The sequence below is a fragment of the Trichoderma asperellum genome, chromosome 2, assembly GCF_020647865.1.
Source record: "Trichoderma asperellum chromosome 2, complete sequence".
Taxonomy (NCBI): domain Eukaryota; kingdom Fungi; phylum Ascomycota; class Sordariomycetes; order Hypocreales; family Hypocreaceae; genus Trichoderma; species Trichoderma asperellum.
This window is the reverse complement of record NC_089416.1, coordinates 2,060,907-2,086,538: the sequence shown is the minus strand read 5'-3', so window position 1 is coordinate 2,086,538 and position 25,632 is coordinate 2,060,907. Positions and strand designations below refer to the sequence as shown.

Genomic DNA, 25,632 nt, shown 5'->3' with positions numbered 1-25,632 from the left:
GGTGTCCTTCCAGGCATCCTACTTCATGGACCAGCAGTGGATGTGACGAGCGAGAAGGGGAGGTTATTGAAAAGAACAACCAAGATCAGAATAGATGGAGTCAGAGTGAGATTGAGTTCTCTCACTAGAAGATCATCAACGGGCAGCGGGCCACGGCGGATTAAGACGGTGGAGCAGTTGACGATCAAGATGGACTCATGCAAAATGCTCCGTCTCAAGAGCAGCAGCTGCCTTGCTGGGATCTCATCCGTGGCGTTGGCATCATCAACCGGCCTGTGGTCCGTGTGGTCCGCGCAGTTTACAGGGCTGGCAAGGGTGCCATTCGGAGCTGGAAGCGAGCAACTGAAGAAAGAATTGATTCCACAGGTATGACTGTAAACGTATAGGGGCTGGCCCTTGAGACGCCTTACGAGGAACATGTTGCGGCTGGAGAGGCTCTCTTGCTGGGGCGCAATATATTAGGGAGGGATGGCGTGGGGATGCCATTACTAGTACAGTGCCCAGCATACGGCCGACATCAGCTTACTGACTGAGCGAGACCCGGGCCTAGTACCTGCCACTGCCGTGGCGGAGAACTCTAGCCAGTAGGTAAAACCACTAAGCATAAAAGTCTTTCGACTAGCGGTTTACGCGGGCCGTAGCCGTCCGTATATGGGGTTCTTACAGTGCGACTATTGCGGTGCTAAGCGTTCTGACAGGTGTTATTTGTGATCTCGTCAATGCATATCATCTCGTCGTTGGCTGAATGTTTGTTTCTGTTCGTCGGCATAGGCCAGTTCGCCTAAATGATGGCGTTCGACAACATGTTTCGCATTTCCAATGGGGTTGTGCTCCGTCCCAGTGTTTTAGCACCTGCTAAGAATGCATGAACTCGCTGCTAACTGCTACCGGCCCATACTTCGCACTTCGTTTGCCGACGGTGCAGCACGGTCGTATCCAGGTGGGATGGCACATCATGGTCAGGCCAGAAGCCGGTCCTTGCTCCATCAGGCGTTAGCACCTCCGCCACCGCTAGCACTGCGACACCGCGGTGAGAAATGAAGCCAAGCCCATTGGATTGTCGAAGGGGAAATGCGGCTGACAAGGATTGAACCCAGGAGCCTGGTAAAATTTCGAGCAGCAGTGCTGATGCGGGCAGAGCGTTTGGAGGTCGAGGCGTTCGAGCATCGGGGGAAAAAGCAAGGAAAATCTGCAGCCGTCGATTTTGCTGGGATCGTCGCACAATGCGTCGTTATTGACTCCAGAGCAGGGGTTGAAGAGCTAGCAAATACCTACTAGTCAAATAATACCTCTATTAGCAGCATGCTAGAAATGCGCTTGTGAGGATGATATTCCTTCGTACGAAGCAGTGCTTGGACTATACTAATACGATTAAGAGCGTCTAGCAGCTATGAACCCTGCAGCAACTACCTAAGTTATAGTACAGGTATATACTATGTATGCACAAGTGAAGCTGGCGGCGTGGTTATGACCCTTGACCTGTCAACTAGGGGGATTGGCAATCCAGAGCTCAGCTTGCTTTGTAGAGTAGAACTCACGACCACGCACAAGGACCGCTGCAGACACAGACACAGGCAGCCACGTATATGCTGGCTTTAAGGAGAACTCATACTTGAGGCTAAAACGTAAGTAGTATTAGACCACATCGGGTGACATGTACTTAGTATTTCACAGCACAGCGGTGCCTGTCGTCTCCTGGGGCACGCATCAAATTTTACGATCAAGGTACGTAAAATGCAGTGCTGGCAGGGCTACCGTATTGGTGTAGAATCTGAACCGGCATAGTGCAGAATCAAATCCACCAACCATGCTCTCGACATGGCCCTTTTGGGAAAGTCTAGTTTTCCCCTGCCCAGCTCCTGCCCAGCTCCTGCTCAGCTCTGAGACACAACCGAAGGGCCCGCCTGCGTGATGAGCGGAAATCCCCAGGCCAGGAAGGAGACAGCGAGGCGCAGGAAGCAGCCATCTCCATACGAATGCAGCTCTCCTTCCCTCCATCTGAGGCTGCACCAGACACCTCGCTTCCTTCCTTCCTCCTGCACGGCCCAAGCTGCCACACTCGCGCATTCCACGTGGAAATCCCAGACTTCCGTATTCAGCTGCATCAAAAAGCAAGGACGAAGCGCCAAGCGATAGTACATACCGTATCATCGCTCGTGCCACAGTACCTTAGTCTGTCTCCTTTGTCGCTGTGTACTGCGTCTGTAGCTTGGCTCGCCATCCACAGCAACGAGGTCCGGCACTCGCCTTTCTTCTAACTCGCACCGGCGGTTTTGGTTGGTTTCATCCCGATTGGAGCTCTCAGTTTTATCGCCATGCGGCTCATCACCACTGCTACCCTCTTGGCAGCTATTTCGGGCTCTGCTTATGCAGATGCCGGCAGCGTGTCAGCCGCGCCTTCAGAGGTCGCCGCGATTCGCTCCTATTTCTATGCTGGTGGCGGCTATGCAGATGATGGCGCTGGAGGGCACATCTTTCGCGAGCAGATGTATGTCGAGAGGCTGCAGCCAGCCAAAGGGGTGACTCGGCCTAACCCAATCGTCTTTATCCATGGCCAGGCCCAGACTGGAACTGTAAGCTCGTTTACTTTCATATCTCCTTACAGCATCTATATCAGTCTACACGCGTGTTCTGTAATCATCATCTTGAAATCTCCCACTGGTGACTGTATGGGTACTATTATCAGACTCCTGAGTCAGGGCAGAATACGCGGGCCAAGCCGAGACATGCCAGCTGTCGCATCCCATCTGACGATTAACCCCAAAGAGATACTCGCTAATTGATGGTTCGCTTAATCTCGTCTAGAATTTCTTGAACAAGCCTGATGGTGGCCGTGGCTGGGCGTCTCATTTCTTGGACCAAGGTTATGAGATCTACCTCGTGGATCAGACACTTCGAGCACGCTCTCCATGGCAGCCTGCTTATATGGCGGTTGAGCCGTCGACTTATTCGGCCGAGATCATCGAGCAACGCTTCACCGCCCCTCAGAATTACAATCTATGGCCACAGGCTGCCCTTCATACGCAGTGGCCGGGCAATGGCTCTATGGGCGATGCCATCTTCGATACCTTTTATAGCTCCAATGTCCAGTTTATCAGCAACGCCGCGTATCAGCAACTTACTGTTCAAAAAGCTGGTGCGGCGTTACTGGACAAGATTGGAAAGCCCGTGATTCTTGTTGGGCATAGTCAGGGCGGCTTAATGCCCATTGTCATTGCCGATGCTCGTCCCAAGTTCACCAAGGCGCTCATCCTCTTGGAACCTACTGGACCTCCTTTCCAGGAAGCCATCTTCAGCGCCACTCCTGCTCGTGCTTGGGGACTGGCTGACATTCCGCTCACTTATACACCCCCTGTCAACGTTTCCGCTGTGGATCTTGTACAAAAGATATATCCTGCGCCTGACAAGAACCATACCCAATGCATCCTCCAGGCTCCTAGTCCCGCGCCACGAAAGCTCACGAATCTAGCAAGCAAGCCCATCCTTTTGGTTACTTCTGAGGCGTCGTATCATGTGCCCTATGATTACTGCACGGTCAAGTACCTCAAACAAGCGGGCTGCAGTCAAACAACCCACCTTGAATTGCCAAAGGCAGGCATCCACGGGAATGGTCACATGTTCTTCATGGAGAAGAACAGCGACCAGATTCAACAGAAAATCCAGAGTTGGATTGCTCATTTGCATTAAAAGGACAATCACTAAATACACTACAATATCTCGAGTACTGTGATTGATTATAATGTTATAATTGGATAGCCTATGTATTTATATTTCTTGCAGAAATAATATCTGCACATTTGTCATTACCAAGATTAGCCCCGAAGTTTTCAAGGCACTTCTTTCATACCTGAATTCAGTCACCACTCCAAATACTCCCTGCTATCTGCAGTTTCAATGGTAACCCCAATCATATTTGTCGCAATCATACTCCGCACATCGTACTTTCAAGGTTTCATCAACTGCTGATTGCCGATTTCAATGACAGCCGACTCTAGTTACTATCAAGTGATACAGTAGTAATGCTAGTACCGGTAGTAATATTACAAGCTACATGCGGCTGAGACACAGCTTCCCCTGACCAGGCGTCTAATCCTTCTGACCCATCACACCCACGGCTAGTCAGAATCCATGTGTTACACACCACCAGAGTTGTCAGGCTCATAATTCGTAATTCATAGATATTATGAAAATATTCGTGTTTTCTTCGTAAAAATACGAAATATTTTCGTCTTTCGTAATGTGGGAAAAATTTCATATTTATATTCATATTCATATTCGTATGCTTCATATGTTCTTTATATACAACCTTCTTATAGTTAAATTCAACCGATAAAAGCCCACTACCTTCTTCATTTAGAAAAATATAAAGAAATTACGAAAAGTACGAATTACGAAATATGAATTTTTTTCATAATTTAGTGGGGGCTACGAAGAAAAGCAGTAGTATTCATGTTCATATATGAATTCCTAGTGCTAGTAGGTAATATTCGTTATGAATTTGCAGCTCTGTCTACTACTAGGTAGTAGTAGTAAAAAGCCACAAAACAGAGGCGGCTAAGACGGCAACAGGGGAAGAAAGAAAAAGGCGGTGTTATAACGGATTATTTGAAATGGTACAAGCTTGCAATGAACTTTGGTAAATTTCCTTTAGCTTCCCTCCTCTCACTCCTATGTATGGACTCTCTCCCCTTCTTCCACTTCCTTTCAACTCCCTCTCTCTTCTTCTTCTTCTATCCCCACTCATCTCAAAAAATAAACAAATAAATAAAAACCAGTCTCACGCTCAGCTAGCCAACTTCATCAATTATATAACACAGTACTCCGTATTGGGTGCGGTTTTTCAGCGTCCGCTCCCTTCCGCTCTACCTCCCTACCCCTTTGTGCGTATTTGTGTTTGTTTGTTTGTTTGTGTGTGCGTTGTGTATTCGATGACGTGATTTAGAGCTTTCCGTCGCATTTTGATGACACGATGGGCTTGTTACTTTTGGGCTACCCCCTTTATATGGCCTCTTTCCCTTTTCCTTTCCATCTCCTCAGTTCGCCCATATCTTGACTGTCATGTCAACACTACCCGTCGCAATAACACAGCGGATCTCTGATACATCTACTGCTGCGGCCGCCCTCCTGGGCGCGGCCTCGCTTTCATTGTGCGCTGTGCCGTTGCCATTGGGGCCATCTTTGGGCTTGGCCGGAGCCCACCTCAGGGAAGATATAAAGTGCTCGTGGGCGCTTGACAGCGTCCTTACGCATTTGCCGTCTTGGCTCAGGTCCCAGCATCGCAGCGATTTGTCGTCTGCCACGGAGAGCAGGTACTTGCCTCCCGGGTGGAACATGACGCCCGAGACCCAGTTGTCGTGGCCGACGAGGGTCTTGATGCAGTTACCTCTGGCGTCCCATAGCTTGATCGTCTTGTCGCGCGATCCGGTCGCCATGAACTCTGCTGTGCTGGTCACAGGCGGAGGCTTCTTGAGGCCCGCCAGAGCAGCCAGGTGCTCATATGCGGCGGGAGGGGCGAAAGCGCAGCAGCCGACGACGTGCTCGTGGCCTATTAAAGTGACCTTTGTTTCCGGGTTCGCGACTGTGAGCTCCCACAATCTTCCGGTGTGATCGCCGCCCGTAGATAGGAGGTAGTTTCCGTCGAGGGACGGGCAGACGTCTCGCACCCAGCCCGCGTGGCCGTTCAGCGTTTTGACGCAGTATCCTGTGTTGGCGTCCCATATCTTGAGTGTCTTGTCGCCGCATCCGCTGACCAGCATGTTTCCGGAGGAGAAGAATCCGGTGCCTCCAGAAGGAATAAATCGCACCGCGCTGACGCTGTGTTCGTGGCCGGAGAGCGTACGGATATTTTTATACCCATCTGCCGGGTCCCATAGTTTAATCGTTGTGTCAGAACTGCATGAAGCTAGAAGGATGCCAGTCTTTGGTCCGCCGTAATCGAGATCCAGTACCGGCCTTGTGTGTCCTTTGATAGTCTGCTCCAGGTCGCCAAGTTCCCAATCCCATACCTTTATCGTGCAGTCCTCAGAGCCCGAGGCCAGGGACGTAAATCTCGGGTGGAAGGCGACGCAGGTGACGGACGCCCGGTGTGATTCGAGGGTATGCCGTGAGGGGGCTTTCGGGAGCCAGGATACCGGGTCCTTATTCTTCTGTGCGAGCGACGACGGGGTCGCGTTGTCAACCTCTGACTGCAGCTCGGCGTTTCGAGTCTCGAGGTCCATAATCTGGGGTCGCAACGCCTGTTAGAGAGCCGTCGGGTAAGCGCAGGGCAGCCAAGGTAAACGGACATGCCTTTTTCTGTAGCCGGACAATACTCGTCCACTTCTTCTCTAGCAGAGTCTCATACTTCTTCGTCGTCGCCGCATCGAACACGTCTTCGCCGAGGCTCAGCTCCTCCCTGAGCACCGAGGCGGTATTCTGGAGGTTGTTGGCCGAGAGATACGCAATGATGGACTTGTGTCTATCGAATAGGAATCCATACGGTTAGCAAAGAAATATACGCTGGAAAAAAATATGACGTCTGGTGGTCTCAAAAAGTCCTCCATTGTCCTCTCTCTCTCTACCCCTCCGCCACCAAAAAAAAACCCTTGTAAACAGTGGCCCATATACCTACAGCTCCTCGGCCTGCCGGACAGGCAGCGTTCGACTCATGGTGACGGTGTTTGGGGGGTTGCGCCTCTGGCCACGCGTCAGCCTTGCGCAGCTCTAGACAATGGGCTAGAAGCCACTCTCGACGCTCGACATGAATTGGTTGGGCGCGTTTTCGAGGATCTACCTAGGCGGTCTGGGCGAAGGTGGGATGGTGGTTTAGCCGTCCTTTGAAAGTGGGAATTTTGCGTGGTTGGCGTATGATAGTGCGGCTCTCGGGCAGCTCTGGCAAAAATGACGAGTAGAAACCCAAGGAGTCCCTCAGGTCAGATAGAATCAAATCCCAGAAACAGCTATCATCAAATCCCAGACGCAATCAGTCGTCGCCAATAAGGAACCGCGGATGCGGTGTCTTTTGAAGTGATTGCTGGCATTCACGTGACTCGAGTTCCAGCCCAATGAGTATGGCGCATCATTGAAGATCTCAAGTGGGTTTTCTCTCTTAGCTACGGCGCTTCAGCTGCTACAGCGCTTACCACGTAAACGAACAAACATTCACCACGTTAGACTTGTTCTTTTCTTGATCATTATGTTCAAAACTTTAGATTGTACATTTCTAACTCAGAATTTGATTTCTTCCGAGGATTATACTATTGCGAAAACCTAGTATATTTTCCCATAGTCTATATATCCTTGCATTCAGCTCATTTCTCTGCTTAAATTCATAGCAGCAAACCCCTCATATGCAATTCTCCTCTTATCCAGTTAACGCCAGACCATGCCACAACATCGTTTTCAATGGGCCAAAATGCTCCTTGGCTCTTGACTTGGGTATCTTCTATCTCTATCGTCTTTCTCAATCCAAGCGGTGTGTTTTGCTTGTTTCTGTCATAAAGCTCGCTGCTCTCTCAGTCCTGTGACCTGAGCCGGCCCCACGATGATCACCTCGCGAGTCCCACTTGTTGATCCGGCTTGTGATTCCTTGGTGATGATATCTCACCCTCTTCTTCCGGCACTGAGACCAAGACATGGTCGCTGGTGGTGAGTTGTGACACACTTGACCCTCTTGATCGGGAATGAACAGTGCACAGGGAGGCCAATGAATCGTCCAATGTAATCACTATAGGAGGGCTGGACGGGCCTGAACTGGTTTTGTAGCCACCAGAGGTTCTGCGACTGACATACTCGTCGAACTGCGTATCCCTCTCGTGGCTGTAACGTCTTGGTCGCTGTTCAACGGGCTCAAGGATGGTTGGGTTCGTGACGGATCCGACACTGAGGCGTGTTGATCCCAACGATTCTCGTTTGTCCACTGAACCTCGCTCTCCTGGTCGGCTCGAATATGAAACATTCGAGTATGAAGTGTCGATGTCCAACCCATCGTTGAAGAGGTACGACTTGGCATCAACAGGGCTGGAGTATTCGTCGTATTTAGACAGTCGACGGTACGCAAGGATAGCATAAATGGCGAGCGAAACAGCAGTGACCCTATTCATGTTAGCTTTGGAAAGCCATCGCCACTACTGCTCAAGAAGCCGCTTACATCAACAAACCATCCATGCCGAGACCGATGAGAGAATAATGGGAGTCGTCTCGCTGCACATATATGACGACGTCCAAGGCGAGAATGGCAGATGCGCAGGCCAGCTTGACGACGTGGGTGAACAGCATAGTCCATGGGGTCAACGACTCGGAGAAGTATCTGGCGATTTCGAAGATTGTGCAGAGCGCCACGACGGATGACATTGCGATGTTGGTTGCTTCCCAGCTTCGAGTTGTTAATATCGATACTCAATGCTCTCAACCAAGGGACAACGACAGCACTTACACATATTCGATGACCGGAGCTTTGCCAGCCTTGTGCCTCTCATCGAAATGATGGACAGTGTCTCCAAGCCTCCAAGAAAATAGACCCAGCATTCCAAGCGCTAGAGTCAGCTGCAACGACCAAGCTGGGGCTAGAATGAAGAGTCGCCATTTTGCACGATCGAACTGTGCATGTGCTCTTGGGTTGGCCATGGTGTATGACGTGCAGGTTATAGCTTTTCCTCTAATCGGAGGCTTTCCACCTATAGTTGGGAAACAAGAAAGTAGAAGAGGAATCGAGACAGGCTGCTATCTATCTAGACTCTAGGACAGACTGCATGCCCTTTGTCTTAAGTTGGATGAATGGTTAGGTCGAGTATGTATGGCTGCTGGCTAGGGCATGTACCACCGGTTAGGCGCGCTTTGGGTCTCCCCCTCGTCCAAGCCTCATGCAAAGAGGCGGACTGCCACAGGTTTATTTATTTATTTTGCTCTTTATTGATTTGATGGTCTTAAGCCTCATCCAGTCTGCCCTGCAGCCCCGGCCGTCTAACTCTCATTAGACACTCCCCACCGCTTGTTGGAATCCGCTAGACCTGGGTCTAGCCGAGCGGCCCACGAAAGCAAGCAAGCCTCATCCCATCAGATAAAAACGGACAACTGAGCCACCGCCCGTCTCACGAAGCAAGGGAAGGACTCCCAGACGTGTCCAAGGGGAAACTAGTCCTACTTGCTTCTGGTAGCCATGTACAAGTCCTGTGGGCAGCCTATAAAGTGGGCTTGTAAACGCGCGGGGGGTGGTTGGGGCTTATTGCGGCTGAACCAGGAGCTGAGCTTTTGCTGTTCTCTATTGGAGACACGAAGGATTCAACTTGCACACCACGGCGAATGAAATAACGCTGCATATTCCGTGTCACTAGTAGTAGCTCAATGGGCCTCTACCCAAAAACGCGAACAGACAGCTTAGCTGCATGAAAGCCCGAGCCCATTCCATGTAGAGATCAACAGACAGCGCCCTTTTCTGCTCCCACTTGTCTTCCCTTCAGAGTAGCCTCCCTCACAGCATCTCAGAAGACATCACGCCATAGAGGCCAAGCGTATCATCAGTAAGCTGGTTTCTCTTCATTTCTCACCGGTGGCTCACCATGGAAAGGGAAAAGAGGCGTGAGATTTCTATTTTTGCCCTGCAAGAAAGCGATTGGTGCGAATCCGCACCCTTCGTGGTCGAACTACTAATAGCAGCGTAATGTATTTATGAACCAACAGCTAGAAAACCACCTCCCCTCCCAATCGTTCCGCATTTGGTCCCATCAGTCGAGCAATGTTTTGTCGTGTCGTCTTGGCTCCAATTTCACGCATGTCAGCATTTAAGATGGGCGGCGTGCAGAGTCGCAAGCGGAGCCCAGGCTTGCCAGATCGAACCCGCCACATGGCTCCGGGACGCAAATTGGCAGGCAAACACACGTACAGAATGATGGTAGGGCTATTTTTGGGCACCCAAAGGTGGAAAGGGGTGGAGTCGTGCTCAGCTCACGATTGAGTCTTGATTGGGCCGGCAGCATTGAAAGGAGCTTGAACGTTGCCCGCCGCATTCTCACGTGTGTCTATTAGTATCGTTGCGGAGTAGTGTTACGGAGTACTACTACTACGACCAGACAAGCAAGTCTGGGAAGTACAAATACTCTCACAGCAGCATACAGGTGGCTGCAGTAGTTTACAAAAACGGACGCTTCTGCTGTTTGTGCAACCAACGAGTTCATGCTGCCCATAATGCAACGTCGGGATATTCCTTGGCACACTTACTTGCTGTAGTTTATACAAATCCTAATCAAGTAAAAAGGGCGTTGTATTAAAAGCTGCCAAAAAAAGGCTCTCTTGCTTAAGCTAAAGTGGCGGTGCAGAGCGGTATACACAAACGCCCATAGCATCCATGCCTTTGGTCTCCGCCGAGTTCGCCGTTGGAATCATGAAGCACGTAAACCAACAACGGCTCATTGTATTTTTCTCCTTTGTTTATATACTAAACATAGAATCTACAAGTCGCGGTGTGCAAGGTGAGTTAGTACGTGTAAGCGCGCTTGCGGCGTCTTCAACATCCCCTACTAGTCTAGTGCCAGGAAATAAACTGCCCCATAAGACTTCATATACGTTAAAATCCGGCGCAAGATGATTGTCACTGCTCAGCCACAATCCCATGGCCGCGGTGCTGGCGTCTCGCTGGAATCCACGTCGATTCGATGTTCTTTTCTTATTCCCGTTTGATCGACGGTACTAATCAGGAAATGCTACCTCGGAGACCTCGATGCCTTTGGCAGGAGCAATAATACTAGCACCTGGTAATCAGAGGCGAAAAGGGTGCTAGCGGCAGCGATGCGGCTCAGTTCATGCGGCTTATTATTGTTTCCCCAGAGGTACGAGTACTCAGCCAATTTCTGGGCAAGTCGGTACCCGTATTTACTTGCGACTACGATAGAATCACGAATTGCCATTCCAGAATTTGTTTTAAAAAAAGAACGACGCCTCTCAAAGGAGACGCGCCGCTGTATTGAAATATTGTTCACACCCTGCGAATAACTACTCATTCCCCCCCTAGTGCACATTCATTGGCTCTCCTTGCACATTTCTCTTTCCTTTTCTCTTCATAAATTATGTATCCCATTACTCCAAATCAATTCCGTATCCTTGTTTAAAATCGCTTCTTGATGTAGACTCCTCGCTTCACCTCGCCCAGGTGGACGTCCTTGGCGATGAAGGGCACGACGTTGCCCTCAGCATCTGTCATGGCGGGGGTATCGGCGGGGATATCGGCACCAATGTCCTGACGCTTGGCAAAGCCTGTAGATGGGAGTTAGTCGATGATGCTTGATTTGATGTATTCAGGAATTCGCAGATGGGAAGAGCAAACTTACCTGTGGGGCTGGCGATGGCGACGGCGGCCAGAGTAAGAACGGTCAGGATGGAGAACTGCATTTTGAATGACTGTGGGGTATATAAAATTGTTGTTTTTAAGTTGGCGTGGAAAAAGAGAAAAATGAAAGATGAAAGAAGCGATTGAAAAGTCGACCGGCGACAGAGTCAAGAAGATAGAACCAAGAAAAGTAACACGAAAGGGTGAATGAAGGATGCTTGAAAGGAATGGAGAAGGAAAAGAGACGAAATCAAGGAGAGGGAAAAGCAGCCATATTTGTACTATGGGCTCGCAGCGCGCCCCCAGGACTGCTGTCTGCTACGAGCCGAATATTGTCAAACGCACTATTTCGCTGTCATCGGCAAGCCGGAATCATCTCAAACACGGCAAGGCGAGGCGCCGAAACAAAAAGGCAGCATTACAGGAACCTCCAGCAGGTATCCTTGCACGGCCTGGCTCCATCTAATCTAGCACGCAGCGTTCAAGCATTGGAGAGCACCCTCGAGTCCCCATATTCAGGTTTGCGGACTGGTCCTAAAAGGGCAATGCGCTGGCCATTTGTTTCGATGAGTGCGCGAAAGAGGACCGTCACGGAGAAAGGGGGTTAGGGGACCTGAAACGCAGGCGTGCTTCAGGATTTCCCTTATCCGGGCCTGGCCAGGTTCAGAGAGAAACGATCGGGCGCGTATTCTGGCTATATACACATTGATTGATTTGGAAACGTGGAAATTAGCAGAGAATAGCATTGCTCGTATGTGACTGATGTGCAGCGACGTTGAGACGTGAGATGAGGGTTGTAGTAGGTAGTATAAGCGGTCATGTAAGTGGTTGGGTGTATTAGCGGTAGTGCCAGGTTCTGGCCATGAAGCTCTCATCCACGGCAATTTGACAGAGTGCAGCCTGCACGTGTAAAAGGATGAAAAAGGGAATTTGATGCCAAGATAATATCGCTTGAGATTCTTTTTCCAAGATGTTATTCAGATCTCTGGGAACAACAGCATCATTCAAGTGCCAAGAGGCCATCTAGATTGTACACACGGGCTTCCAAGCTTTTCCAAACGGCGTCCCCACAAAGCCCACGAACCGCTGTAGCGACAAGGTTCAGTTCGGCATGGGTGCTGAAATTACAGCATTGGCGAGCACAGCCATGGCAATAAAAGCCCAGCGCTCACATACTGTACAGCACATGTAAGCACTCCTGGCAGCAGCACCAACGTTTGATGCGCCTCATTCCCACGAGTCCGTTGAAACGCAGGCCGAAACAGAAAACGACGGTACGTACCCGAGCCAACGGAGCAACCTTCTCCCCGCAGCAAGCCTCCAGTACGTACCTGATCCCTTCTAAACCGCCAACCTGTTTTCCTGTTTGGGTACGCCTTCATGCGCCACACACGCTCGCTCTGGGCAATGACGAAATCTACTCGAGCATGACCCGAGTTTAGCCACTGAGGCTTGCAGAAAAAGGAACCATGGCGACGGGATCTGAAAAATTCCCCCTTTTGCTGGGTCCGAAAAGCCAAACTCCATTCCTTCAGCCTCTTTTTTTTTTTTTCTCTTCCCAGCCCCAGCCACTTTGGACCCGAGCATCGCGGGGTATCTTCCGGTGGGGGGAGGGAATTGCGGTGCTGCCCGAGAAAACGCTCTGCGCTGATGAATCACGACTTGTGCTCGGATTTCCTGTTCCTCTTTCTCTTTTGCGTTTCTGCGTGTGCTTCCACCTTATTCCTCGCCTTGCCTCCACCTTTGCCACCATCTCTGGCTCGCCCACTGCCTTTTGACCATCGTGGCTGGATTTTTTGCTGCTTCTCCGTGCTTCTCATCCTCCTCAGATCCATCCTCCGGCGGCCACCCACCTCTTCTGATCCTCGCGGCTTTTGGCAGCTGGCAGAGACTTGTATCTTCTTCGGCTTTGGTTTCTTCGTGACGTTTTTTGCTTGTACTTATTCTCACTCTCCTCCGTTCTTCTTTTCCTTCTCCTTCTCCTTCTCTGTGTCTCCTCGCTCTAGCCGCAGCATGGCCACCGCCGAGCATTGTATCGTATGTTTCGAGGCTCTGGATGCCGAACTCAATAACCGCAAATCCCTCTCCCTTGAACAGATCCAGTCCTCCTGGGCTGCGTACAAAGCCAGCGGCTCTACTTCCGCCGACGCTCCCTTGAATCCGGCCCTCCGCCGTCTCGCTGCCGATGGCGCTTCATCTTCGTCTTCCTCGTCTTCTACGTCGCTCTCTGTAGCAGGAGGAGACTCAACGCCAGCGACGTCCACGTCCTCCCTTCCGGATACTCCACCAACAGCAGCTCCCCTCTTCATTACTTGGAATACCGTCGATCCAGACGACCAGGACGTCTCCCTCCGCGGCTGCATCGGCACCTTTGAGTCTCAGCCTCTGACCGAAGGCATCCACGAATATGCCCTCATATCCGCCCTGCAAGACACTCGCTTCCGCCCAATATCCAAGCGCGAACTGCCCTCGCTCCAGGCCGCCGTGACGCTCCTCACAGACTTTGAAGACGCAGATGACATGCACGACTGGGAGGTTGGCACTCACGGTATTCGAATTTCATTTTCCGATCGCGGCCGCCGCTACGGCGCAACGTATCTTCCTGACGTGGCACTAGAGCAAGGATGGACCAAGGACGAGGCGCTCTTCAGCTTGGTCCGCAAGGCAGGCTGGATGGGCAGTCGTTCCAAGTGGCAGGATTTGGACATCAAAGTAACACGCTACCAGGGCAAGAAAATCAGCCTCGATTATCCAGAGTACAAGAAGTGGAGGGACTGGGTCGAAAGCAAGCAGTAATACATGGCTCATCGACGACGATGTAGCCCGGCAGGGGCGTTTTATAGACACAGAGAGTCAATGTTTTGGGTTTCCAATTGGTACACGTAATATTTCGGGATTTCTCAAGGGATGGTAATGATACACTACAATGCTTGCGAAGCTTATAGACGCTGTGTTATGCAAGGAAGAGTGGCAGAGACGATTTCTCAGCTCAGATCTTTTGTTGTTCTTTTATTCTCATAAATCTTCACCTGCATTTAATGAAAACATATTAAAATCGAGTTCCTTCTCACAGATTAACATAACCACAAAGATCCAAGTCCACGATTCTTCATCATATTTGCGAGAGGTGAGTGGATTTTATGAATCGGGCGAACCTTTTCATCGTGTGTTGAGATAACAGACAATTTGTGGCAATGTACATGACAAACGCCATATACATGGCGCCTTCAATTTGTTTATCAAAAATGGAAGATGTACAGGCCATGTCCACCATTTCTACACTACCTGCTATGCTCAAGACGCCATTTTTCTTTCCTTCTTTTCCTGTATCATTAGTACTTCGTCCTTGACGCCCTATACGCATCCATGGTATATGTGAAACAAACGACAATAAAAAAAAAGTGAACAGTGATCCAAAACGCACGAATTATACAAAACATCAACAGGTATATGTCATTTTGTTCTCTCCTCCCCCATCAGCTCAACCTCCCCCACAGCATTATCATCGTCATCGTCATCATCACCAACAACGCAGCTTCTTCCAAAAGCCACCTTGTCCACGCCCGACCTTGTCGCCATTCAGTATGGGACCCCGAACACCAGGACCGCGCTTCTCATCCTCTTCGCCCCCCGAGCCAGGCAAAGGCGTCAACGGCGCCGTCATGCCCCGCGCGCTCATCTCCGCGCCGCCTCCGCCCTCCTCAGCAAGCTTCCGGGCCTCGACCACGCGCTTCACGATGAGCGCAAACGTCTCCTCGATGTTGACCTCGTTGCGGGCACTCGTCTCCATGAAGCCGCAGCCGCGGCTACGCGACCACTCGAGGCCCGTGGCCGCCGGCACCGTCCTGCTCTCCTGCAAGTCGCACTTGTTGCCCGCCACGATCTTGACGGGCTGGACGGTCCTGGAACCCGCGCCGGAGCCGGTGTAGGCAGGGCTGATGCCGGCGATGCGGGCGCGCTCGGCGTTGTCGAGGCGCACCTCGGACTCCATGCTGATGAGCTCGTCGAAGTGCTGCAGGGCGTCGAGGGAGTCGCGCGAGGTGATGTCGTAGACCATGAGGAAGGCGTCTGCACCGAGGTTGGAGGACGCCCACATGCCACGGTACTCCTCCTGGCCGGCGGTGTCAGTCAGGCACAGGTGGTAGGTGACGCCGTCGATGACGCGCGTGACGCTGTAGTTGTCCTCGATGGTCGGGTCGTAGTCAGAGGTCCATGCTGAGCGGACGAGCCGCAGGGTGATGGACGACTTGCCGCAGCCTCCATCGCCGCAGATGGTGATGGAGATGGGCACGGGGGTTTGGTCCTGCGCCGCCATGGTGGGTGATGATGTATGTGGGCTTTTTGCGCCAACAAAGGAAAAAGAAAGACGAGGGGCCTTTATCTTTGATTGGACCAGTCTATGCTCCGTATAGACAGGCGATATTGATCCTCGGCTCGAATATAGCAAGCACACTCTCCAGCTATCGAATTGAGCGGGCTGCCTATAAGCAGATGCGTGTTATGCCAGTATGCCGTGCAGCAAACGCGTCAGATGTTGGACTCGAGATGCAGAAAGTTGAAATGATATGCAGCAGCAGAAACGTTGAAAGGCTCCGCTTACTCAACTCGCTCGCTTGCTCTAAATGGGTATAAAAAGCAAAAAGAAGAAATGCATAAATTAAAAAAAAAAGAAAAGCCCTCAGATATGATCGGCAGGCAGTACCATTTGTAAGACAAGATGGAGTGAAGCGAGAAAAAGACAAGATTAAAAAAAAAATTACTAGTAGCAAAAGATACTTTGCGCCAACACGAGGAAATGGGTGTGTATGGTATTACGCGACCCCCAAGACCGTGTCCATGAAGGCACAAAAGCAGAGTCTCGTTGGCAACAAGCAGTAAAAAAAAGAATTGAAAAGGGCCACACCCACACCCAACCAACCTATCGCGGAATTGGGCAACCTGGAGAGGGCCGGGGGTGGCTGGAGACGTCGCCAATGCACTAGATAAATTGGCCGGCCGGCAGTAGCAGCAGAAAGAGGATATTGAAGAAGCAGAATCGGCCGAGCAAACGGCTAGTAAGCAGGGCAAATTTGGTTTAAAGTGGAGGGCGGATGCGATAGAGGAGAGGAGGTAGGGATCACGAGCGCATTGGGCTTGTGGAGGCGAAATTTCCAGAGTTGGAGGTCGTGGAATTGACCAGTCAGTCAGGGGAGAGGGGATGCAGGCGACGAGATAAATGGGATGAGGGGCCAGGATCAAGGTGATGATGCTAAAAAAAAAAAAAAAAAAATGATATTCTCTGGTGTAGTGATGTGTGGTACAGCCAGCCAGAAGCCAGCTGAAGTCTGGGGTGGGCATCCAGGGGGCTTGATCGTGGCAGGAGAAGCCGAAGCCGTCAATACGGCTGAGCGCGATATCAGCATCAGGAGCATACCGAGGCAGTTCTCCAGATGCGAGAAAGCCAGCCCTCTCTCTCCATCTTGCTCTTCTCTCTCGCAATCTCGACTTCTCCTCTCTTTGTCTCTTCTTCATATCGGAGAGCGGGGCCTGCTGGAGGAGACGAGCAGAGGGATGCAGTGCAGGACGCAATGCGGGACAGGCCAGGGACCATCAACGGCTGGATCCCAGCAGCCCGGATGCAATTTCGCTCGTCGCCGATAGGACGGGCTTCATTAGGCCAAGTCCAGTCCAGGTGGCCTGTTATTAGCGAAGCCCCCGCCGCTTGCTGCGCGCGAACCTTAACTGGGCAGTCTAGTAGGGGGTCTGGAGTGGTGGGATATGAATCCAAGCACGATGATGGGATCCAGGGCGGCGGCATTGCCGTGATGATATGAGAAGTCGAGAAAGGGTGGGCAGACACGGAGCAGATGCTCTGGCTGCAAGGCACTGTACTACTACCTATGCACTTATCAAAGACCGGTAACTGGCTCTGTTGCCGCACATTTGCCTATGTATGTATGTATGTATGTATACTGGGCCTGGATCTATGAATATGGTGGCGTCGCGTTGGATACTCAGCTGCTGGTGGGTGCGGTCTCGGTCGATTGTGATTCCGACCACCATGTAGATGAATGTGATGTGATGAATGCACGGCGGCTGCATTATCATCAAAGGTACCCGCAGCCTGAGTCGACACGGCGTCTGTGCACTTGAGGAAAGCTTGTATGGCCCGGTAACGAATCTGACTTTGCCGCGCTTCTTGGCCAATGGCGCGCTCAGATTCATCAGATACCTTCTTGGCCAAGGGTTTACTTACTTACTGTTACGAAACAACAACAGAGATAATAATGATAACGATGATGACATTGAGCGTAATTTTCAGAACCACACAAGATGTATCTATGGGCTGGACGCGTACGATACGGTTAATGTCTTTAGTCTACCCTGTACACTTCGTATACGTGCTGCGATTATACAAGAGTTGGATCTCCCACAACGCCGGAATGGGAGATGAGACGATGATTAATGCAAGGTTATGCATACAAGTCGTGGACTCAAGGGTGACGCATTTCATGTGACATTGTCTCTAAGTCTCGATGTTGCTCCTGCTCACCAGTGAGCCATCTGTAGCTGGTATCTGAAATTAAGTTTAAATGTCTTAGCAGCCGCGGGATTTATATGCTGGTCAGCCTAGCACATGCATATACGAACTAAGAAACGCATAAAACTCGCCGAAATTGAGAATTTGGCCAAAATCAAGCTTCACTGATGTACTCGTAAGAAACGTGTATTCATATATACTTAACCACTGTGCTGTAAGCAGACTCTCACTCAAGGCTCTATTTTACAAGTACTACTATAACAGGCTACTATTGGGTCAAAGCCCTTTTACCAGCAGGCTCATCACCGTCATACTACTACATGCATGTACCCCTGCCATGAATCATCAACCCCCGGAAGATCATGGCCACCTGAAGCTGCTGGATATCTCCATGTGGCCGCCCCCTGGTAAAACCCGCTTCTTGGCAGCCTGTCGACGTCGACGAGGTACGCACTGACTCGGCGTTAGTCTCCAGTTCCAGTTTTGGGAAGTTGATCGACAGAGTCGCAGTTGGATCTCTTGAGGTGGAAGAAATGCCTCTGTTTGTATACGAAGTGAGAAAGTTTGCAGGTCACAGGTGCGGATTCTACGAGGCAGCTAAACAGCTTCAAGTGAGTGATGATGGATCGGAAATCATGAATGTTACAGTATATTACAAGCTTAACCCATATTGTGTCTACATGTGGCATAACGCAGCCTTCACCAGTAATGGCGCCAACCTGACTTGGAGAGGAATACTGCAATATCACTGGCTGCCTGCTTTTTGGGGCTGAAAAGGGCTCTAGATAGACAGCCTTGCATCTTTGGGTGGCAGCAGTTCATAACGCCCCGGATTCGGAGAAAATACGTGTACATACTCCGTACCGTACTGGCGGAATCCACTCTAATGACACAAGCCAGCCGCTGTCAAAGACTGCTGCTGGATTGTCGTCGCTCTGACCGACCCACTATTAGCATGGAATCTTCAATGCTTTTACATCGGAGCATCGCACTCATAGCCATCGAACAGAGCTAGGTTGCTAGTGCTATTTAACCGCCAGTGCCATGGATCTCATTTCATCCGCGCAGCCCCGACAGGCCGAAGTGAGAGAGTGTGAGCGAGGAAAACGACAGAAGACCGCTTAATGGCGCAATTTGTCAATCTGTCGCGGAGCCAAACTTTCTATGGCGCGCCTCATACTGCCCGGGGGCGCCGTGTATCTGGCAATCAAGGCGGCAAAGACTCGGTTGACTATTTTTTCCCCTTCTTAGTGCTTAAAAATTCCAGAATTTTGCATCACGCTTGACCGAGGTTCGAGGTTTTTTATGCTGCTCTGTAAACTCCTTGGATTGTGCCAGGCTTGTCTTTCTTGAACTAAATTTTATCATCCCACTTGCTTGTCAGCAAAAACGAAGTGAGCGAAATTAAATAAAAAGACCAAACGTTTTTTCCTGCACTTAGTTTAGTTCTATTTGCGAGACATCTTTTTTCTGAAAATCTAGCTTTTTTTAACCCCCCTCGCTTTGGCTATATAGATCGCCTGCCATGCCTGCAATTAGCAACGGTTACGTTGCTAACGGCAAATCTAGCTCCCAGCTTGACAGAGCCGCGGAAACTGCCGATGTACGTGATGATTCCTTGACCCGTTCGCCTCCCAATTGCCATTGTCATAAACTAAACTGTTTTATAGCTCTTAGAATCTGTTCAGCAGCTCATCATTCCTTTTATTAAAGCTGCCGATGATGCCGCTGCCCACAGAGCCACAGGGAATCTGGGGTTGAATGCCGATGGAGAGCCTCAGAATGTTTTAATCGACTCAAAAAAGCCCTTTGAGCTGGTCGCCAAGTTGAAGTTCCTTCTCCCAGAGGAGGGTCTGGGTAAAGATGGCCTCCTCCATAGTATTGAGAGGCTGCTCAAGTATAGTGTCAATACATGGGACCAAGGTTTCATGGACAAGCTGTACGCAAGCACTACACCAGTAAGCACTCTTTTTATATAATATGGTTATGAGAGGGTGGTTTAACTAACAACCATGTAGGTGGGAGTCATCGCAGATCTCATCCTGTCCGTTTTAAACACAAATGTGAGACTCCACTACTGCTCTGTGTCTCGGTTCACTATCTAACAACCCACAAGGTACATGTTTACCATGTCTCGCCAGCCTTGACTGTTATCGAAAAGACAACCACCAAAGCTTTTGCTAATCTGTTCAAATTTGATGGCCCACATGCCGGCGGCATATCATGTCCCGGTGGCAGCGGATCAAACCTCACCTCTCTAATTGTAGCCCGAAACACGCTGTACCCAGAAACCAAAACCAAAGGAAATGGCAAGCATGACTTTGTCGTCTTCACAAGCGCACACGGCCATTACTCCGTGGAGAAAGCCGCAATGATTACTGGGCTGGGCTCGTCTGCTGTATGGGCGGTTCCTGTGGATAACGAGGGCAGGATGAGGCCACAAGCCCTCCGAGAACTGGTTTTGCTTGCCAAGAAGCAAGGAAAGACGCCATTCTACGTCAACTCCACAGCCGGTACCACAGTAATGGGCTCCTTCGATCCCTTTGAAGAGATTTCCAAGATTTGCAAGGAGTTTGGCATGTGGCTGCACATCGACGCAAGCTGGGGCGGCAGCGTCATTTTCTCAAAGGCGCAGAGCTGGAAGATGAAGGGCTCACATCTGGCCGACTCATTAACTGTCAACCCGCACAAGATGCTCAACGCCCCATGCACCTGCTCGCTGCTCTTGGGCCCGGACATGCGGGTTTTCCAGCGCGCAAACAGCACTGTTGCCGGATATCTCTTCCACCGTGGCGACGATGAGGAAGTCTGGGATCTGGCAGATTTGTCTCTGCAATGCGGCCGCCGCGGAGACACCTTGAAGGTTGCTTTGGCTTGGCTTTACTATGGTGCCAATGGCTTCGAGCGCCAAATCGACCACGCATTCGACATGGCCAGCCATCTATTTCGACTCCTAGACGAGAGCGGCGACTTCGTTATGGTCTCATCATACCCTCCGCCGTGTCTGCAGGTCTGCTTCTACTCGGCTCCGGGAGGCAAACTGTCTTCTGATAAAAACGTGAATACCTCGAGAACACAGAGAATTGCACAGATGCTTGTTGGTCGAGGATTCATGGTCGACTACGCTCCCGGCGACAAGGGCAGCTTCTTGCGCGTTGTGGTCAATGTCCAGACTTTGGAAGGGACCGTAGAGGGGATTGTGAAGGCCATGATCGAGCTGGGCCAGGAGATATCCTTATGAGAAGAGAGTGAAGCATTGGATAAACATAGATGGCATTGGGCAAACAGATATTCCCTATCCGGCGGTCTTTATTAATCTCTGCATACTAAATTCAACTTTGGCAGTCTAACATAGAGTAGATAGACATTTCAGTATAAATTTTTACAGGCGTATATTGGATTATTTCTTCACTTTTCTCATTTTGCCTCTGTAGGATGCATTGGTACCATGTTTTTTATCATGATCTTAATAGGCAATGATTTTATTGTTGGCCTAGGCATTGATTCGCCAATGCGCTTCCCCCCCACAGGCGCATTTGCGGCTGGAAGGTACCTGCACATGCACGCTAGCCGCGATAAGATCTTATCGGTGATAATCTTCACTCTAGAAAAAAAAAGTTCCAGGAGCCCATCTTTGTTCACACCAAGCGCCAATCCACCCAATCGCCCAGACCACAATGCCGAAGCCGAGAACAAAACGAGGAGGTGCCCGCGAGAAGCGCAAGAGATACGAAGATGCGGAAGGAAATTTCGACGTAGAAGCGAAGCGCCCGCGCCGAGACGACGAGTACAACGGCAACGAGTATGGCAATGACAACGAATACAACAACGGCAACGAGTACGAAAATGGCAATCAGGAATTCTCACATCACCAAAACGGCCCCGGCGAAAGGGAATTCTTTGGCATGCTTGCCGACGATGAGCAAGAATACTTCAGACGCGCCGATGAGATGCTGGAGCTGAACCAATTCCCAACCCCCGAGGAGCGAGACATCTTCCTGCAGAGCGTCTACCGCGAAGCAAAAGGCAAAGAGTGCAAGCTCGCCAGCAGCCAGTCTTGTTCCCGCCTAATGGAGCGCCTGATACAGCTTGCTGATACGGCTCAGAAGAAACAGCTATTTGAAGCCTTTGGTGGCCACTTTCTGTCGCTTGTGCAGCACCGCTTTGCCAGCCACTGCTGTGAGGCGCTCTTCCTTCGCTCTGCTGGCGTTGTCACGCAGGAGCTGGCTGGATTTGAAGAATTCGTCATGGATACCAAGGGGGCGGATGTTGATGAGCAGCAGCCGGCAGCATCCATGGAGCGCCTGTTCTTGGCTACGCTGGACGAGCTGGAGGGTAGCTTGGGATACCTCATTACCGACCGATTCGCTTCACATACGCTACGAGTGCTGCTGCTGGTGCTGTCTGGAATGCCTTTGGAGGAACAGTCGTCGCGTACACTATTGAAGAGCAAGAGAAAAGAGAAGATTACTGTTAGTGGATCATCGGCGGCAGATGCGCAGAATCATGGCAAACGAGCTGTACCGGCATCTTTTACCATGGCGGCCAACAAGATCATGCAAGACGCCGTCTCAGGAATGGATGCTACAGGAATCCAAGTCTTGGCCAAACACCCTATTGGTAACCCAATTCTTCAGCTCATCCTAGAACTCGACTTGACGCTCAACAAGGGTGAGGCTAAGGGCGAGAAAGAGAAGACAGAAGAGACTTCCTCGCCTTCTCTTCTCCAACAGCTTCTCCCTGGGGCTCCCAAATCACTGTCTGACGGTTCTTCTGCCGCTTCTGAATTTATCAATGGCATGATTTACGACCAGATCGGCTCACGACTCGTCGAAACACTCATCACTCATGCACCAGGAAAGATTTTCAAGGCTCTCAACCAAAATATATTCCTACCCAGAATACAAGGCTATGTGCGAAACGACATCTCTTGCTACCCTGCTATCCGAGTACTCAAGCGACTAGGCAAGGATGATCTTGCCAAGGCTGTCGATCAGATTGCACCCACTGTGCCCCAACTAGTCTCCAAATCCAGATACAACGTCATAGCAGCTCTCTTTGAGCGATGCGCAGCCAGAAACATCAATGATGAAATCAGAAAGCTGATGAAGGGACTCAAAGAAGGATGCGGCAGTAAGCCTGCGGACCTAGTAACGACTCTTTGCTCTCTTTCAGTCAGTGAAGAGGAGGATAAGAAAAAGAAGAAGGATGTTCAGCAGCTGAGCAAGAACGAATATGCTATCCAATCTCACGGAGCAAACCTCCTTACTACCCTGCTGTCAATCTCCGGCCCCGCCAAGGGTGTTCAAGAATCTATCCTCGCCTTGCCATCCGATCTTCTCATTCGCCTCGCCACCACTTCCCTACCTACCGTTACCGTCCTCACTACCGCCATCGCAACGCCCTCTACCAACTCTATCTTCCAAAAGGGCCTTGTTAACACACTGCTGCCACACATCCCGGAGCTAGCTACAAACCAATACGGCCACAATCTCATCAATGCCATTGCCGAGATCCCTAGCAAGGGCAAAGACTGGAGTGTACCCCATCATATCAAAGACAAGATCATGACCTCCTTGGGCGCGCATGAATCCACGCTGAGAGAGTCGTGGATGGGAAGAAGCGTTTGGCGGACATGGAAGGGAGACATGTGGAAAACACGACGCTTTGATTGGAAGAACTGGATGAAGGAGCTTGATGAAATCAAGGCCCCGGCCGCTGCTGCTCCTAAGAACAAGGGAGATGCAAAGCCTAATGGAGAGGGAAAGGCAACTAAGGAAGCTGAGGTGGTTGAAGAGGAACAGCATAAGATGGATGAAGATGGAGAGAAGCATGATGTAGAGGACGATGAGAACAAGGAAGAAAAAGACGAGGAGGGAAAGGAAGAGAAGAAAGAAAAGAAGGAGAAGAAAGACAAAAAGGAGAAGAAAGAAAAGAAGGAGAAAAAAGAGAAAAAGGCCGACGAAGTAGGAGAGGAGAAGGAAAAGAAGAAGAAGAAGAAGAAGAAGTCCAAAAATGAAGATGTGGAGATGGCTGATGCTGAGGAGTAAAGATGCCGCTCTAATGATCTGGAGATCTAAATGTTTTGACAAAAGCGGAGACGAAAGATAAAAACTGCTCAACAAGAGCTTTGCATATATCGCTCGCATGTAATAGAAGTCTATTTTTTAGGAGAAATGTATATATACTAAAAATTTGCTACCTTCTCAGTAGTTAAATTCTAAAGGTGGTTAATGCCACAAAGTCAGGATTCTTCTGCCCACAAATATATTATTTCCTTACGTCAAAGATCTGCAGCACCAATGGATTACCATTCTCTCCATTCTCTCCTCTTTCCCTGTTTTGTATGGCTATTGCCGCTATTCTGTTGCTGCTGCTGTTCCCGAATATGGTTCATTTCAATGAGCCTTCCTTTAGACTCCCTTTGCCGGCTGGCAAACAACAATCTGCTTAGTTCCCGCCTAATAATAACAGCTTTGCAAGGGGGGGCTGCCCCCCCTTTTGTCGGTACAAACGCTCATCAACCGAACGGCCGGTAGAATTTGCGAATCTGATTGAGAAGTGAGTCTCTACCCGCGTTGCGGAATCGCGCATTTGCGCAGGGCACGATGTTCGGGAGCGAGACGGCATCACCATGCCGTTTGCAAGGCTGCTTCACTCTCGAATACACACAATTTCACGGCCGCGCAGAGACGATTATATATCGACTTGGTGAAGCTCATCTCTTAAGCGTCTAAGCATTTCGAAAACAGTATCTTGTCTCTATCATTACAGTTTGTTTTTTCATTGTTGCCGCCGCCGCCTTTCGCCTATAACTGCTCTTCACTTCAAGCATCTGTTACTCTTCATCAAACGCACATCCAACAAGATGCCCCGATCCGGATACGACTTGACAGGAGCTGCTCAAGGCTCGCCAGCTTCTGAGGCCGCAGCTCGAGCTAGACAAAAGGCTGATACTGCGAGCCGCACTCCTCGTGCCGGCACTCCTACCAATCCATCCCTCCAAGATGGAGATGACCAGGAGATTACTCCTCGAGCATCTCGAATCGGTGTCTTTGCTGGAACTGCTCCTGCTAACTTTCAAACGAGCTTCCAGATGGGCTTCATTCCGCAGCGCATGGAGAGACTCGAGCTCTACCAGAACCCTTTGAGCATGAGCTCGGCTCAAAATGCCTCTCAATCATTGATGATGCCTGTCAACCCTCAGTACGGTTTTAGAATCCCTCCTGCGGCACAATCGACTGCCTTTGCACGAGCTGCAATTCCTGTTTCCACTAGCCAAGACATGGGGTTCCTCAACGCCCAAGCACCATTCGGAGCTTCTAGTCGCCAGCCAATCGACTCTGGAGCCGCCAACTCCAGAGCAGAACAGCATCTCTTTCAAAGAAGCGGCGGTCGGTTCCATGCTATGCCCGTCAGCCAGCATGTTTTTCCAACCCACCATAACAGAGACCCGAATGCCCAGTCGCCTTTTTACAGCTCCCACAGTCGGACAGGCACAGGACCATCTGACACTGTCGACGAAGACGCCGAGATGACCGATGTCGATGGCCAGCGTCACAAGTGAGGTGTTTGTTTGGTCATGCCCATGTGAAAGGTTTGTATTGATCGTGTGTATGTTTTCGAAACTCGGACTAGCTAACGGTTTTTAAAGTACGAGCTGTCGATAGAAACGGGAAACGCCATTAGTCGAATAGCGGAAGCATCTTGCCAGAGAAATGTTAGTAACAGCAATCTAGATGAATCGCAATGCCAAGATCTAACCTCGAATAGATGATACAGGAAGGAATTCAAAGTTTCAAGGAAGGGATAC

General features: G+C 50.4%; 10 protein-coding genes across 10 annotated transcripts; 5 read left to right on the top strand and 5 right to left on the bottom strand.

The window, feature by feature from the left end:
* Positions 1-23: 23 nt before the first annotated feature.
* Positions 24-419, bottom strand: TrAFT101_003000 (uncharacterized protein; the record flags this gene model as incomplete). Its single annotated transcript, XM_066126760.1, has 1 exon — positions 24-419. The coding sequence occupies one exon, from the start codon at positions 417-419 to the stop codon at positions 24-26; it is 396 nt and encodes a 131-aa protein (XP_065982867.1).
* Positions 420-2,011: 1,592 nt separating this feature from the next.
* On the top strand, positions 2,012-3,855 carry TrAFT101_002999 (uncharacterized protein). The gene is made up of 2 exons (XM_024903486.2): positions 2,012-2,573; positions 2,806-3,855. Exons 1-2 carry the CDS (start codon positions 2,316-2,318, stop codon positions 3,685-3,687), a joined length of 1,140 nt encoding a protein of 379 aa, XP_024764124.2. The 5' UTR covers positions 2,012-2,315; the 3' UTR covers positions 3,688-3,855.
* Positions 3,856-4,551: 696 nt separating this feature from the next.
* Positions 4,552-6,988, bottom strand: PAC1 (protein with putative role during mitosis). The gene is made up of 3 exons (XM_024902356.2): positions 6,611-6,988; positions 6,289-6,457; positions 4,552-6,221 (listed from the first exon to the last, which is right to left on the bottom strand). The coding sequence occupies exons 1-3, from the start codon at positions 6,646-6,648 to the stop codon at positions 5,034-5,036; spliced, it is 1,395 nt and encodes a 464-aa protein (XP_024764123.1). The 5' UTR covers positions 6,649-6,988; the 3' UTR covers positions 4,552-5,033.
* A 308-nt stretch (positions 6,989-7,296) lies between these two features.
* Positions 7,297-9,930, bottom strand: TrAFT101_002998 (uncharacterized protein). The gene is made up of 5 exons (XM_066126759.1): positions 9,860-9,930; positions 8,932-9,734; positions 8,414-8,909; positions 8,129-8,353; positions 7,297-8,073 (listed from the first exon to the last, which is right to left on the bottom strand). The coding sequence occupies exons 3-5, from the start codon at positions 8,602-8,604 to the stop codon at positions 7,527-7,529; spliced, it is 963 nt and encodes a 320-aa protein (XP_065982866.1). The 5' UTR covers positions 8,605-8,909; positions 8,932-9,734; positions 9,860-9,930; the 3' UTR covers positions 7,297-7,526.
* Positions 9,931-11,077: 1,147 nt separating this feature from the next.
* On the bottom strand, positions 11,078-11,361 carry TrAFT101_002997 (uncharacterized protein; the record flags this gene model as incomplete). Its single annotated transcript, XM_024899348.1, has 2 exons — positions 11,078-11,226; positions 11,301-11,361. The coding sequence occupies 2 exons, from the start codon at positions 11,359-11,361 to the stop codon at positions 11,078-11,080; spliced, it is 210 nt and encodes a 69-aa protein (XP_024764121.1).
* Positions 11,362-12,519: 1,158 nt separating this feature from the next.
* TrAFT101_002996 (uncharacterized protein) lies at positions 12,520-14,095 on the top strand (the record flags this gene model as incomplete). Its single annotated transcript, XM_066126758.1, has 2 exons — positions 12,520-12,573; positions 13,397-14,095. 2 exons carry the CDS (start codon positions 12,520-12,522, stop codon positions 14,093-14,095), a joined length of 753 nt encoding a protein of 250 aa, XP_065982865.1.
* Positions 14,096-14,819: 724 nt separating this feature from the next.
* TrAFT101_002995 (uncharacterized protein) lies at positions 14,820-15,614 on the bottom strand (the record flags this gene model as incomplete). The annotated part of the gene is made up of 1 exon (XM_024903484.1): positions 14,820-15,614. One exon carries the CDS (start codon positions 15,612-15,614, stop codon positions 14,820-14,822), a length of 795 nt encoding a protein of 264 aa, XP_024764119.1.
* Positions 15,615-18,141: 2,527 nt separating this feature from the next.
* On the top strand, positions 18,142-21,210 carry TrAFT101_002994 (uncharacterized protein). The gene is made up of 4 exons (XM_024899345.2): positions 18,142-19,422; positions 19,490-19,777; positions 19,838-19,882; positions 19,936-21,210. The coding sequence occupies exons 1-4, from the start codon at positions 19,345-19,347 to the stop codon at positions 21,058-21,060; spliced, it is 1,536 nt and encodes a 511-aa protein (XP_024764118.2). The 5' UTR covers positions 18,142-19,344; the 3' UTR covers positions 21,061-21,210.
* A 260-nt stretch (positions 21,211-21,470) lies between these two features.
* Positions 21,471-23,881, top strand: NOP9 (Nucleolar protein 9). The gene has a single exon (XM_024898736.2). The coding sequence runs from the start codon at positions 21,497-21,499 to the stop codon at positions 23,867-23,869; it is 2,373 nt and encodes a 790-aa protein (XP_024764117.2). The 5' UTR covers positions 21,471-21,496; the 3' UTR covers positions 23,870-23,881.
* An 806-nt stretch (positions 23,882-24,687) lies between these two features.
* TrAFT101_002992 (uncharacterized protein) lies at positions 24,688-25,386 on the top strand (the record flags this gene model as incomplete). Its single annotated transcript, XM_024899438.2, has 1 exon — positions 24,688-25,386. One exon carries the CDS (start codon positions 24,688-24,690, stop codon positions 25,384-25,386), a length of 699 nt encoding a protein of 232 aa, XP_024764116.2.
* Positions 25,387-25,632: the final 246 nt, after the last annotated feature.